The sequence below is a fragment of the Mixophyes fleayi genome, chromosome 2, assembly GCF_038048845.1.
Source record: "Mixophyes fleayi isolate aMixFle1 chromosome 2, aMixFle1.hap1, whole genome shotgun sequence".
NCBI classification, from domain to species: Eukaryota; Metazoa; Chordata; class Amphibia; order Anura; family Limnodynastidae; genus Mixophyes; species Mixophyes fleayi.
The window spans coordinates 25,477,630-25,492,813 of NC_134403.1; the positions used below are offsets into that span (position 1 = coordinate 25,477,630).

The 15,184-nt window shown below is 43.4% G+C and overlaps 1 protein-coding gene across 1 annotated transcript in view; it reads left to right on the top strand.

Annotated features, from left to right (window-relative positions):
• The window catches only part of NOX4 (NADPH oxidase 4), a 172,764-nt gene extending 158,557 nt beyond the window's left edge, over positions 1-14,207 (top strand). The window contains exons 15-18 of the mRNA XM_075198699.1: positions 1,659-1,767; positions 7,767-7,835; positions 10,026-10,126; positions 13,702-14,207. Coding sequence (XP_075054800.1) covers positions 1,659-1,767; positions 7,767-7,835; positions 10,026-10,126; positions 13,702-13,822 — 400 coding nt within the window. The 3' untranslated portion in view covers positions 13,823-14,207. The remainder of the gene's footprint in view (positions 1-1,658; positions 1,768-7,766; positions 7,836-10,025; positions 10,127-13,701) is intronic.
• The last annotated feature ends 977 nt before the right edge of the window (positions 14,208-15,184 follow it).

Here is a 15,184-nt window from a genome sequence, read left to right on the forward strand (position 1 = left end):
CATCCACGACCTATTCCTCTCTACTCTGCAGCTGCTCTAGCCTTTGGAGCCACAATCTTTGACCCAGTGACCGGTAAGGTGGGGAAGAAAGCTGCATACTGTACCCTGGCTGCACATTCTGAGTCACCCCCCCCCTTCCCCCACAACGACACCTATACGGCCTTGGCCCAATCCTATTCCTTGTCTACAGTCACTGCAGCCATAGATAAGGCAGCTACAGCCACCACACACACCCAAAACCACACAAAAACCCAACCCTGGCTCCGAACATACCCATCACTTGCCACGGTGCGCCCATACTGCCAAACACCAGTGGAGAAAATCTCGTTCCACTATAAAATTATCCTATCTTTTTAATATGCTACCTTATTTCACCTAGCAAACCTACTTTTTAAGTTTCTAAGTTTTACCCAGGTAACCAATCCCTATTGCATCTTTGCCAACCTTTCTCAGCCCACCCTCCGCTTTTACTCCACTCACTTCTTCCTCTCTTCTTCATCAAGACTGAACTCACTAAAGTGACCAATGATCTACTCACATCTAAGTCGAAGGGCCACTGCTCTCTACTCATCCAATAATGCAGTCAACCACCCTATTCTCCTGAATACTCTTCACTCCCTTAGCTTCCACAGTACAGTTCTCTCAGGTTCTCCTCCTATTTCTCTAAAAGCTCCTTCAGAGTCTCTACTTCTGATACATCCTCCCTTCTGCTTCTTCTATCTGTTGGGGTCCCTCAAGGCTCAGTTCTCAGCCTTTGCTTTTATCTCTTTATCCCCCTTCTCTCCATGAACTAATGCGCTCATTTGGCTTTTCTACTCATTTCCCTTGATCACTTTCCATACAGACAACCACACTCTTCTCTTGGACATCCTTCTATCCCTTCACCTTTACAGCACTCTTCTCTCCTGGTTCACACCCTATGGCCCCTGTTTATTAACGTCTGCATTTTAAACGTGATCCCTTTCAATCCTTATTGCAAAGATAAGGATTGAAAGACCGGAGCAGCAGAGTTCCATGTCACATGACCACAGGGAGGTCATGCAGCAATACGGAGAAGGAGGGCGTGAAGTGTGCTCTCCCTCCTTCTTCTGTGCAGTCCCCAAAGAGGAAATGTTGTGTGTCACTGCCCCAGTGTGTATCAGCCTATCCCAAGTACCCCAAAAATGTGTATATTTATTCTATAGACCCTCGAATGTGTCTAAATATGTTACAGTTTGACAATCACCTTTTATGTCATTCATTGTTTAAAAATCACCTTTCTAATTTGTTCTAAATACATTTTGTTTATCACTTCCATATGAAATTGTTATTTTGAGGTTGTGAACCGGTGAAAGTACCCCTTAAATACGTCTGCTGTTCCCCTAGAGCTGCACCACAGGTAGAGAATCCCTGTTCTGTGCCATTTGGCATTGAGCCCATGTCTCAAACTACAATGTTGTGTTGATGAACAATTAATTGGTAAAGTAATGTGAATAAGCCAGCAATGCATTTAAACAGCGTCATTATTTAGTTTCATTAAGCGCATTATCACAAATTGATTCTTTTTCACTCTTTTTTTTTTTATTTTTTTAAATAAATGGATTGTCTGCACTCTCGGGCTGTAACGTCCCTTTCACACCGAGTTTCGTTGTTAATTATGTTTGAATTCCTTTATTCAGAGACAAGTGGGCAGAATACAAGCTGCGGAGGCTGTATTTCGTGTGGATATGCCGAGACATCCAGTCTTTCCTCTGGTTTGCTGATCTGCTGTGTACTCTACACAAAAAGGTAAAGAAAGTAATTGAATGTTTGCAGCAATAGACGTTTTCCCATTCCATATGTGAAAGCCTCGTTTAATGGAGCCAATTACTTTGCCTTCCTGTCCAAGGCTGTGACTATATTTTTTGTGCTCAGATCCCTTTCATTCCTTACTCAGTTCTGTGTTCTCATTTTTCTCATCCCACAATATACAGAGGTCTCTGATATTCTATTACTGTTTTCACATTGTTCGGTCATCATGTCCGCTATGCCGATATAATATGCTTCTCCCAACACTACCCTTTACAATGTAAAAAATAAATAAATGCAAGAATGGCTTTAATATGTATGTGGGGGAAATGGTTGAGTCATATTTATTTGTTGCTGAATGTGTTTTCAAATGTTTTTCACTTAGTGATATTTTCTTTTAGATGACCTTGTTATCAGCTTGTACAGGCCCCTCCTATAACTTTTACTAAGCACAGGGCTATTTCTGGCTCACTTTCTCCTGTGTGTTTCAGGAATATGTTGATATCATCAGGCAGACACATTTATTTTTGTTCCTCTGGGATTCTATAGAAAGCCGATATCTGGAAACAATTGTATACAATGAAGGGAGTAGTGTGTGTCGTATACAAGGGCTTGGGTACAGTGTCGGACTGGGGCGTGAAGGGCTGACAGGGGGAATATAATGGTAGAGGCCCACCAGAGGGGTAGTGGCCAGCCACTAGAGAGGTGTAGCCAAACTACTAGAGTGGGTGTGGTAAGCCCACTACGGACAGCTAGAACCATAGTGTAGTATATAAAGAATGTAGTGTGTATATAAAGAGTACACAGTCTTGTCCTGCCCCTTATATTGGGCAGAACAGTCACCAAAAATAAGGATTGTCCCACTAGAATCAGAACATTTCACAGACTGTCCTGCTCTCTCCTACCTGTTCTTGTCACTTTCACCACCTGTGGCTGCTGGTTTCTTAATTTGCGGCTTGACTGGATCCTGGAATGTTGGGGGCCCTATTTGGAAAAGAAAAATGGGTACATTTAGAAAATTCCAACCAGCTCCGGCGTTAAATCAATAGGACCCACGATTAATACTTAGGCCTTCCTCCAGCCCCAACATTAAAGTAATAGCTTTCCCATTTAATAAATAAACCTATTTCCCTCCCTCCAAACAGCCCCAGCAATAAATAAATTTTATTTGCGTATAATAAATATACCTATGCCGTCACTGCCATTAAATAATTCATATTCACATTTAATAAATAGACCTCATTCTCCCCAAACTCACCCCCACATTCAATTAATAGCCCCCAAACCACCCCATCTTAAATTAATAGTCCCCACTATTAAATTCAATTGCCCCACCATCACCCCACAAACAAAAGAGCACCCATTAATTAACCACCACCTACCACACACACATTACATTTACACAAGCCCCCTGTGCCATCACACACACTGCCACAAGCCCCCTGTGTCATCTCACACACTGCCACAAGCCCCCTGTGTCATCTCACACACACACTGCCACAAGCCCCCTGTGCCATCACGCACACTGCCACAAGCCCCCTGTGCCATCACACACACTGCCACAAGCCCCCTGTGTCATCTCACACACACACTGCCACAAGCCTCCTGTGTCATCTCACACACACACTGCCACAAGCCCCCTGTGCCATCACACACTGCCACAAGCCCCCTGTGCCATCACACACACACACTGCCCAAGCCCCCTGTGTCATCTCACACACACACACTGCCACAAACCCCCTGTGTCATCTCACACACACACTGCCACAAGCCCCATGTGCCACCATGCACACACACTGCCACAAGCCCCCTGTGTCATCTCACACACACACTGCCACAAGCCCCCTGTGTCATCTCACACACACACACTGCCACAAGCCCCCTGTGCCATCACACACACACACACACTGCCACAAGCCCCATGTGCCACCATGCACACACACTGCCACAAGCCCCCTGTGTCATCTCACACACACACTGCCACAAGCCCCCTGTGCCATCACACACACACACTGCTACAAGCCCCCTGTGTCATCTCACACACACACTGCTACAAGCCCCCTGTGTCATCTCACACACACACTGCCACAAGCCCCCTGTGCCATCACACACACACACACACACTGCCACAAGCCCCCTGTGTCATCTCACACACACACTGCCACAAGCCCCCTGTGTCATCACACACACACACTGCCACAAGCCCCCTGTGCCATCACACACTGCCACAAGCCCCCTGTGCCATCACACACACACACTGCCCAAGCCCCCTGTGTCATCTCACACACACACTGCCACAAACCCCCTGTGTCATCTCACACACACACACTGCCACAAGCCCCATGTGCCACCATGCACACACACTGCCACAAGCCCCCTGTGTCATCTCACACACACACTGCCACAAGCCCCCTGTGTCATCTCACACACACACTACATTGCCACAAGCCCCCTGTGTCATCTCACACACACACTGCCACAAGCCCCCTGTGTCATCTCACACACACACTGCCACAAGCCCCCTGTGCCATCACACACACACACTGCCACAAGCCCCCTGTGTCATCACACACACACACTGCCACAAGCCCCCGGTGCCATCACACACACACACTGCCACAAGCCCCCTGTGCCATCACACACACACACACACTGCCACAAGCCCCCTGTGCCATCACACACTGCCACAAGCCCCCTGTGTCATCTCACACACACACTGCCACAAGCCCCCTGTGTCATCTCACACACACACACTGCCACAAACCCCCTGTGTCATCTCACACACACACTGCCACAAGCCCCCTGTGCCATCACACACACACACTGCCACAAGCCCCATGTTACACCATGCACACACACTGCCACAAGCCCCCTGTGTCATCTCACACACACACTGCCACAAGCCCCCTGTGCCATCACACACACACACACACACACACACTGCCACAAGCCCCCTGTGTCATCTCACACACACACTGCCAAGAGCCCCCTGTGCCATCACACACACACACACACACACACACACACACACACACACACTGCCACAAGCCCCCTGTGCCATCACTCACACACTACACACTATATTATCCCCCATTGTCATCCAATGGGTATTGTGTTTTAGTTTAAATCCGTAGGGTAGCTGGTGATCATTGCAGAGGCAGGGTAAAAGTAAAAGCACAAAATACTGGTGCCCTCGGTAACCTTAGGCCTGATACGTCAAGGCACGTATTCTGAGCGCAATCCGCGTTCAGTATTACACCACGTATTTAGGCTTTGCGCTCGCCCAAATTCAGCAAGGCACGGATCTCTAGATGCATGTGCTTTTGAAATCGGGGGCAGGTCTGCTGGGCTGTACTACACCGGATGCAGCAGGATGCGTCCAATACCGAGGTGGATTATAAATTCTCCAAAGAACGCACAGAACAATAAATAAAAATCTTGTATTATTGTCACCTGATAATAATAAAGGCATTATTTATTAAGGCATTAATGTTAAAAAAAAAAACCAGTTTTTAGGATTTTTTTTCCCCATGAAATACATTTATTACAAGGTTGTTAATGTCTACTAAAAATAAAATACATTTTCACAGTAGCTGGTGATTGCAGACACATGTTATAGCATGCACACAAGACTGTCATCACTACTGATCAGGACTTAGACTAGCCCTGTAGCTGGAGCAAGAGATACGGCAGAAAAACAAGTAACTTTGAGGTGCCCGAAGCTTGAATCGATGCGGCTGCGTGCGCTTGTGTTTGGCACGTCCGTACTGTAAATTCACTACGGCAAAGCGCCTCTTCCCACCCAGATCACTCCCCAAAATTGTAGACTGTAGTAAGTGTCCTTTGCACTCACTAGTGTACGGAACAGGATTGCGTTCACGAAAGTTTCTGCGCAGAGTGATTTTGTGTACGATGCGCTCAAAATAGGCCCCTGGAGACAGGTACACTGTTATCTCAGGATAGTTTAAGTTTTAAATACAACATAAATTGAACAATACCATTTTAATGATAACAAGTTATGTAATGTCAGTATTCCATTGTGCTCATACTTTCACTATAGTGGGAAATACATCTTGGTGGACCTAATATAAAACGTACTAGGTCACTTCCTAAATAATAACCTACAAACGCTTGACTTTTAGCCATTTTTAACAACTGGTGCCCGGCTGTCATCCCTGCATGACTCCCCTTGGCTCAGACGTACAAAGAAAATGTGGAGCCTGTCATTATGATATTGAATAAAGCGTTGTTACAGTCCCTCTTTTTAGAAGACTGTTAAACCATTAAACCAAACTGATTGCTTCATAACATCTTTATACCAATTGTCACACTCCATCCATCTTGAACCTGGCTCCTGGCAGCCCCCGCAGCCTGGATGCCGATCATTGTTCAGATGAATCAAGTAGTTCTCTGAGAAAACGATCAAGCTGGACGGAGTATCTGAAAATCTAAGCAGACTGTTAAAAAGATATAAAACGAAGCTCATGGAGAATTCTCAGATCATATTTATATTCATCACTAGAACATTGTGAAAAGAAAATCAATATAGAGTATAGTACATATACCTGAGCAGGTATTGAATACGTAAACATATGGGGTTTTACGCATGGTTGTATTAACTCTAATTGTGGAAATTTAGATTATTATTCTATTTATATAGTGCCGTCATAGTATGCAGCACAGAGTATATCAGGAGATGAGTGAAGTGTTAGTGAGGACAGGGCTGCATGTGACAGGGGCAGTGACATCATGTGAGGAGGGGAATGGAGGCAGCAGGAAGTCACAGACTGAGAGTTATATAGTGGAAGAAGCAGGGTCCCCCAGCAGCACAGAGTATATCAGGAGATAAGTGATGTGTTGGTGAGGACAGGGCTGCATGTGACAGGGGCAGTGACATCATGTGAGGAGGGGAATGGAGGCAGCAGGAAGTCACAGACTGAGAGTTATATAGTGGAAGAAGCAGGGTCCCCCAGCAGCACAGAGTATATCAGGAGATAAGTGATGTGTTAGTAAGGCCAGGGCTGCATGTGACCGGAGCAGTGACATGATGTGAGGAGGGGAATGGAGGCAGCAGGAAGCCACAGACTGAGAGTTATATAGTGGAAGGAGCAGGGTCCCTAATACAACATTATATATGTGAGGCTCCCATTATACTAAGGCAGATTGTGGTGTCAAAGTACATAGATCCAAATTGTTCTAAATGTCCCATTGAATTCCTCTAAGCACCCGTGTCATCCTCAGAGAGTAAGCAGGAGAGAAAGAGATATTACTTTTTGTGATATAAGATGTGTTGATCTCTATCTCTAATCAATACTTTGGCAGCATCCCCCAATACCTTATTGACATGGTGGTAACATAATTTCAGTAAGAGTGTGATGTGTGTATGTAATGCATTTGAAAAAGTGGTACACAAATAACCCCCTTCCACAGTCCGCCTAAAAAATACCTAGATCTTCCCAAACCACACCCACTTTACCACAAGGCCACACCCCCTTCTGGATCCATGAATCGGAACAGTCCTGCCCACATGGAGCCTGTTGGGACGCATAGTGTAATGTGTGTGTATGGGATAAGTATCCCCCTCCTGTATATTATTTTAGAAAGCACTGTTGAGTTCTACGACCCTATAAGGTGTGAGGCCACAGGCTGATTGCTATTATACAGGTCCGGAAATCCAAGGAGTCTTATAATACTTGGGATAATTTACAGTCAGGGGTGTGTTAATTTCTTTACTACACAAGTGTTATAGTGAACACTGATCACAGATAACATCAAAATTCAATGACAATAAGCAATAGCATGAGGCCTCAGTACTTAGAATAAGGATAATGTTCCCGTCCTTTAATTCATTGCAAAATGTTTCATGTGGATTCCTTAATCTCTGGCTAATGCTTTTCCATTAGAAATTATTTGCTATCTTGCAAAAGAACATTTAGGTAATGAAAACATGTCCCCCCGGCATTAGAACTCATGTTGTGTTCATCATGTTTATCTGTCAGCTTTGGCAAGAAAATCGACCAGACTACTTGAACATCCAGCTGTACCTCAGCCAGACAGATGGGATACAGGTAAGATCTCTGTCTTATGGATCTTGTCCTAGGTATAATCATACTTGCCAACTCTCCCTGAATGTCAGGGAGACTCCCTGAAATAGGGGTGATCTCCCTCACTCCCTGAAGAGTCTGGCATTCTCCCTGATGCTGAGCCAGTACAAGACGTGGTTGGCTTCGCCATCTGTGGCAGGATGACACAGTTCAGAAATTGTGTCCTATGTTCATGTATTGATGCCTATGGAGGTGGCCATTTTCATGGAGACCAAGATTTAATCAAAGACTGACAGCTAAGACAACATGACTTCAGTAATGGAGACAGAAATGTAAAAGACACTTCAGTCTCTAGAGATTCATTAGCTGCTTTTATTTAATGTACAGTTGCCTACTCTCCCTGAATGACCGGGAGACTCCCGCATTTCTGGGAGACCTCCCGGGAGAGCAGGGCAGGGGCTTAATGATGCAAATATTGCGTTATCTTAGTCCCACCCTCTGCTGTAATTGGCCAAAATTGTGACAAACGTTTAGGGGGCGGTGCCAAAATGATGCGATTCATCAAGACCCGCCCCCGCATGCCCACCTCCCCCTGGATCTCCCTGATGCCGGTGAGGAAAAGTTGGCAAATATGGGTATAATTTTAGATTTACAGCAGAAACTTCCATTATTGCTGTGTCTGTGATGTGTCTTACCTGCCAGGGAAAGCAGATTTTTTTTTCAAGACTCCGTTCTTATAGAAATGTATTTCTAGATAACTACCATTGTCTGTAATCCAGAATGAAAAGCAGTATTTGTGTTTGATGTGTTTTAGCATAGGGTGAGGCGTGTCCTTAGTTTTCATAGAGCATTTCTTTGTTTTATAGTACTTGGCTCTGATAAAGGCCTGGGTAACATGAAAGGGTTAATGTCTGGGGCTAAGGCTACAATATCATATTACAGATCCAAAACTAGGTTGGGGTGTAACCAGGTGCGGGCTGGCAGGTATCAGCCCGGGGAGCGCACAGGCCAGCCGCTGGCAATATTAACCTATTTTTTGCATGGACGGGGGGAGGCGGTCGGCCCGAACAGCCGTTAGACTGAGCGGCCCGGGTGCCCGCTGCCCCCCTGCCCCCCGGTCTAGCCCGTCCCTGGGTGTAACATAAGATTCAGTCCTCTTGTCAGGAGTGCCACAGCCGGAGGGGGGTGGAGTGGGAGGGTGGAAGGGGATGGGACGCCACCAATCTCGTCATTTTGTCGTGGGAGGCGGGACTAAAATGATGTGATTCTTGGTGAATGGCAGCATTTAGACTCCCTACTGGCAGGTTGCGGGATAATTGCCTGCTTTCCCGGGAGTCCGAGAGATCCAGGATTCTTGAGTCTCCCGGACATTTCCTAGAGAGTGGGCAAGTGCACTGTAACTTAGGCTGTGTTTTGTATACTTTTTCATATGAGGAATAAATTCTAAACATTTAACATTCTCCCTCTGATCATCAGTGTTCTAGTTCCCTATATGTAATATCTCATAGTATTTCTGTTCCACTGAACGCAATGCACATTGCCCTATCATGCACAGTGTCTGCTACACAGTACTTTTATTCACCCCCTTACAGGTCAATGGTAAAACTGCCCGCTGCCTAATAAGCCTTTTTCCCTTAGTTTCTTTTTAAGTATGTTATACATGATTCCAATGCTTTGTTGTCCGATAGAAGCCATATTGATAAAATAAAAACAAGTCAATCTCAGCTTATACTTATTCTGTGTTTGTGTATAGCTCATTATTTGTTATAATGTAGTATATTCTACAACCTGTGGTTCTCCTGCTCAGGTGTAGCTGCAGTCCCAGAATGCTCCTTCATGCTTCTGATTTTCAAGGCATGCTGGGACATGTAGTTTTACAACACCTGGCTTGCCAAAGGCTGCTAAGTCTATATTAGACCATGATTATTTCAGTAAAAAAAAGATTGTGGTGTGTCTGAAAAGGAACAGCTGCTTGTGGCATGATGTCCACAGAGTTCAGGTCTCTTATTAACTCACCTTTTGATGTATTGTCGTTGTGTCTGTCTCACTGCAGGATCGTTATTAGCTATTGCCCTCCTGTTGTGTCTACACTCCTTTAAAGATAGGAAGACACACACAGCAGTGATACAACGGAGGCTGTTATCAGAGCATTACACAATATGTAATCTGCTAGTTCACAAATTCTTATGGATCCCACTGTGATATTTCTTGCAGAAAATAATTGGTGAAAAATACCAGGCTTTGAACTCTCGTCTTATTATCGGCCGCCCTCGCTGGAAACTTTTGTTTGATGAGATAGCCAAATCTAACAGACAGTAAGTACCATTCCCAGGTATTGTGGGACGATAAGGAGGGATGGCAACTGCAATGCATTTTTAGACAGTCTAATAGCTATTTGTTTGCAGGCTTTATCTAATAAACTAATGTCACATGTAATTATCTCTGTAATGTTTTTCTCAGCTTATAGGAGAACAGTCACAAAACCTTTTTTTTTTTTCAATTTGAACAGCCATAAGGGGGTTCATTTTTCAAAAGTAACTAACAGCCGGATTAGAATATGAATATTTTACACTGAATGCGGCTGTGAAGTAAATGAAAGAGTTAGTCTGTTTCTGTTAGGGAGAACCAGGGTTGTTTTTTTCTCTGCTTAAAAGGGAACATAAAGTTTATTTGATTTATTTTGGCTTTATTGTGTACAAAGCTCCCTTTTATACCTCTCCATATCCCTCAGGATGGTATCTCATCTTCACATGGTCCTAGCGGCCTAGTTTTCGTGTAGCCAAGGCCCACTCCAATGCATAGACCAGTCAGGTTCATGTGGGCCGACAATGTGAGGTACGAAGATTTGTGCTGCAAGTCTCTAAGTCTCCTTCTTAGGAACGTTGACAGATGACCTCTCACGTGTTATAGGCATAAAATGAGTCCTGGCTTTCTCAGAAGTGAGGACTGAGGGTTGAAGAAACCTCGGTACCAGATTAAGAAGGTATAACATACAATTCTGTTTCTGTGGGATCCCCTCGTCTGCAGCGACGCTTCTCCTCTTCTTGGCCCATGAACGTTCCTTCCATCCTCCGGACCTCTCTCTTTCATTCATGAATGGACCAGTTGAAGTGCATCTTGTTATGTGAGACCTTGTCTTCAGGCCCCGTTTATCACATGGCTAGCTCTTGACTCCATTTATTCTCCAGTGACCCTGACATCTGACTTTGATCTTTTATCTACCTGTACTGACCCCCACTGTGGTCATCCTGCAGCAAAGCTCAATACTTCCTTGTAGGGATCACTGATGAAAACCAGAATCCAAGCCCAGAGCCAGACCAAACATCCAGCAGCAAAGTGGATCCACATCTGGTTACCCAACACTCAAGGTGCAAATGAAGAAGAGAAACACAAAGGGCCTCCTTTAGGGTGTATGTCAAGTTTTGTCAATATGCGTATTTCCATACTGCAGATGAATACCATAATACGTCCGTAGCTAGATGTATTTATATCCACTTGAGCTTGGAGTGATGGAACGGGGTCGGACAGTGGTAAGTTGAGTACAGTAAGGAGAATGTTCATGTAAGTGTAGCACGCCCCCTGGAGGTGCGACCCAATGAGACTAGCTTGCATCCGGAAATGCGCTTCTTCAGAGTTCTACCTTCTATGGGTCCTGGAGATGCGGTGTGACGATACATGGTGATGGTGATGATACCAACAGGGCTATCTAGTCTCTTCTGATTGGCTGTTAGCATATTGCCCCCTCATTCTGATTGTACTGCGGCTGTAGTATTCAGGATACTTTCATTTCCATTTGGACTACTGCACGAAAGAAGATTCACATTAATTTTTTAGAGCAGAAAAACCACAAATGTGAGGGTGTTTGTATTTCATTACATTTTATGTGGAAAATGAGACTTTCACATTTATTACACTATCATATTATGTATGTAAGTATAACATTTTTCACGAGAGATTTTGCATCCAAGAGAAGAGGTGACCGAGAGATCAAGACAGAAGAGCAGAAATAGAAGTATTATAAATAAATAAATAAAAAATTCTCCTTAATGTCATTGGCTGTGGCTCTTTTATCTGCTACCACTGATGGGGAAAGTACTGTTCATGTGAAGTGGCTTTAAGTTTAAAGACTGCGGTGCTAGAGTTATAGCGCCATCTATTGGTAAATGTTTTAAAATTCGGATAACTATATAATTTCTATTTTTAGTAAGTTGGCAAAAAAATTCTGTTATCCTATAGAACTAGTGTCTTCTATCACAGGCACCCTGCTACATGCTAACTACATATGGTGTATTGGTGACATCTACAAGATGAAACTAGCAAGAAGAATTTATACGGTTACCATAGATACCATGTACAGGTCTCATTGGTCAAATGCCCTCCAATGAAAGTGAAAGGGGAACCGTCAGTCGTTTTTATCATAAGGCAGGTTTATTTCATTGCTGATAACTGTGGCTTTGGTCAAATGATCTCTAGAGGGCAGACAATATGGCTGCCAGTTACATATACACATACTACAGGGGGATTCTACAGTACACAGTACAAAGTGTAGACAGAGCTCAAAGGGGCATTGACGCTCTGGTCACTACATCATGTGCCATGTGACTGTGGTTGCCATGCTAGTCACAAGACACTGTGGAAACTGTGCAAATTTATAGTTCATTTATAGCAGCCAGAAGAAACAAACCAAGGAAAATAGGTGCTGTCAAGTTTTTTCTTACAACCCACCACAGTGATTTATGTTAAAAAAAACAAAACAAACACACACTGATTGCTGCTATAGTTGCTTCTTTTCAATAAGTGGTTACTTCTAAAACTTTGAAAGTAAGAGTAGATATTAAGATGGTAATCTAACATGTAGGACGTTTATTGTGCAGTTTGTTAATACTGAAAAACATAAACATTTCCCAGGCCAAATCTTTAAAACCTGGGACTGTGTCTGGAAAATCGGGACAGACGGCGCTAAATTCCTTAAATATACCAGAATGTTTTCTGAAAGTGAAGATCCCCTTTTGTGTAGGTTATCATTGTATATTGTGCTAATCTCTATTTATACCCAGATCTTCTGGCCCATGTGCTAGAGTAAGCTGAACCCCCTACAAAGAATCATTACTCTGCTGCCTGTTACCTTGAGGTTTCATGATTCCATCGATGTATATCAGCATGCAGCCACGTGAGAGAGCCCAGAGCATCCTCTGCTACTGATTGTGGGGCGTGGGCGATGTTTTCTATATAGCATATAGTCTTATACACTGCTGGGAAGTGATTTGTGAGCTGCTAGTAAACCCCAGGCCTGTATGAATTAGTCACATCTAAGCATAGCAGAGATAAAATAAAAATAACCAGTTTGTGTAATTAAATGTATGTGCACGTAACACGGGAAATAATCTTATTTGTTTATCATAATCAGCCATATTTATTGACTCTTACGTCGTTCTTGTTCATAAAATGAGCTTTTCGGCTTAAGCAGTGCAAAGAGAAATTAAATTATACTGAGATAGAAAATACTCTTACTAGAGATGAGTGAATGAGGCAGGACTTTTTGGCGTATTTAATATTAAGCCCATTTACTGTGATTAATATTTTTATCACAGCAACAAAAAGATCGCTTCTGGATGGTATTTATGAACTGAATATGGCAGAGGCAGCAGAGCCTTACTCGGCTACCCTGGTGACACTAGTTTTGAGTGCATTGATTTGCTCCATTAAGCTCTGCCCCTGCATGGGATTGGGAAGGTGTCTGCGTGTGATGTGATTGAGTTTTCTGTACATCGCTGCTGAATTAGTGGCGCTATATAAATAAATGATGAATGATGACGAAGACAGAGCGTTACTGTATGTGTTTAACATTAGTAAAATATGAAATCATTTTATTTTTTATTTGTCTTTTCAGGAAATCGGTTGGAGTGTTTTGCTGTGGCCCTAAAAGTCTATCTAAGGATCTCCACAAACTCTGCAATCGTCTCAACGACTACGGGACAAGATTTGAATATAACAAAGAATCTTTTAGCTGAAAGGAAATCAATGGACGGGAAACTGAAGTGCAATTAACACGAACCAAAGAAGATTAATCAACCCAGAGATTCAAAATCACATTAGAGCTATTTAATGAAGGGATTATTATCTACAAAACAACATTTATTGTGGCTTGGTCAATGCACTGTATTTTTTTTTTTTGTTAAACCATAACTTGACATACATTTATTGAGATTGTAACATGTTTTGGAATCTTACAAGGATGTAGCGATCGGAGAGGGCATTGTGCTGAAGTCCTCAGCACCATCTATGTATTATACTGACAGGACAAACCAAAGAGACATAATCTAGACACTTTATAGATTACCTTTTTATGCAGACCTATTTAAATATTAACTTTTATTATATATAATCCTCACAGAATTTCAGCCATGGTATATTATTATATTAGGACTATAATAATCGCTGACAATTCAGAGCACTATAATTTTATTTTAATTTTTTTTTTTGTTTATATACTTTTTATTTTTCTTTGCACAGAAACTACAGGTAAAATGTTTATGTTTATATGAACAAAGACATTCAGCAAATTCGAACTGTGCAGCACTTTTTATTTTCTAAGGGTACAATTTTGAACCGAGATGGGAAAATATTTCAACACGAAAGGGGAAATGGCCTCTTCTGGGTCAACCCCCCAGAACAAGATAACCCGGGTGCGGGAATTTATTAAGTCAAGATCTGAAGGTTTTCTAAGGGTGTATAAATTGGATGGTATGTAAAGGGTTTGTGTCCACACTGACTAGGGCAGGGGTAGGCAGCCTGCGGCTATCCAGGTGTTGTAAAACTACTGGCATGCTTTGCCAGTAGATAACCAGCAGATGGGTGCAAGGCATGCTGGGATTTGTAGTTTCACAACACCTGGAGAGCCGCAGGTTGCCTACCCCCGGACTAGGGAGGTGTAGAAGGGGGGTCCCTAGACTTCTAAAGGATATAGGAAAACTTATCGTGGACACAGGACATTCTAGAGCAGTCATCATCATCACCATTTATTTATATAGCGCCGATAATTCCTCAGCGCTGTACAGAGAACTCACATCGGTACCTGCCCCATTGGAGCTTACAGTCTAAATTCCCTAACACACACACACACACACAGATGCACACACAGACTATTAGAAGCCAATTAACCTACCAGTATGTTTTTGGAGTGTGGGAGGAAACCGGAGCACCTGGAGGAAACCCACGCAAACATGGGGAGAACATACAAACTCATTACAGATAAGGTCATGGTCGGGAATTGAACTCATGACCCAAGTGCTGTAAGGCAGAAGTGCTAACCACTGAGCCACCGTGATGCCCAACTCCAGTCCTCATGGAAACCTAACAGTGGATGTTTTCCA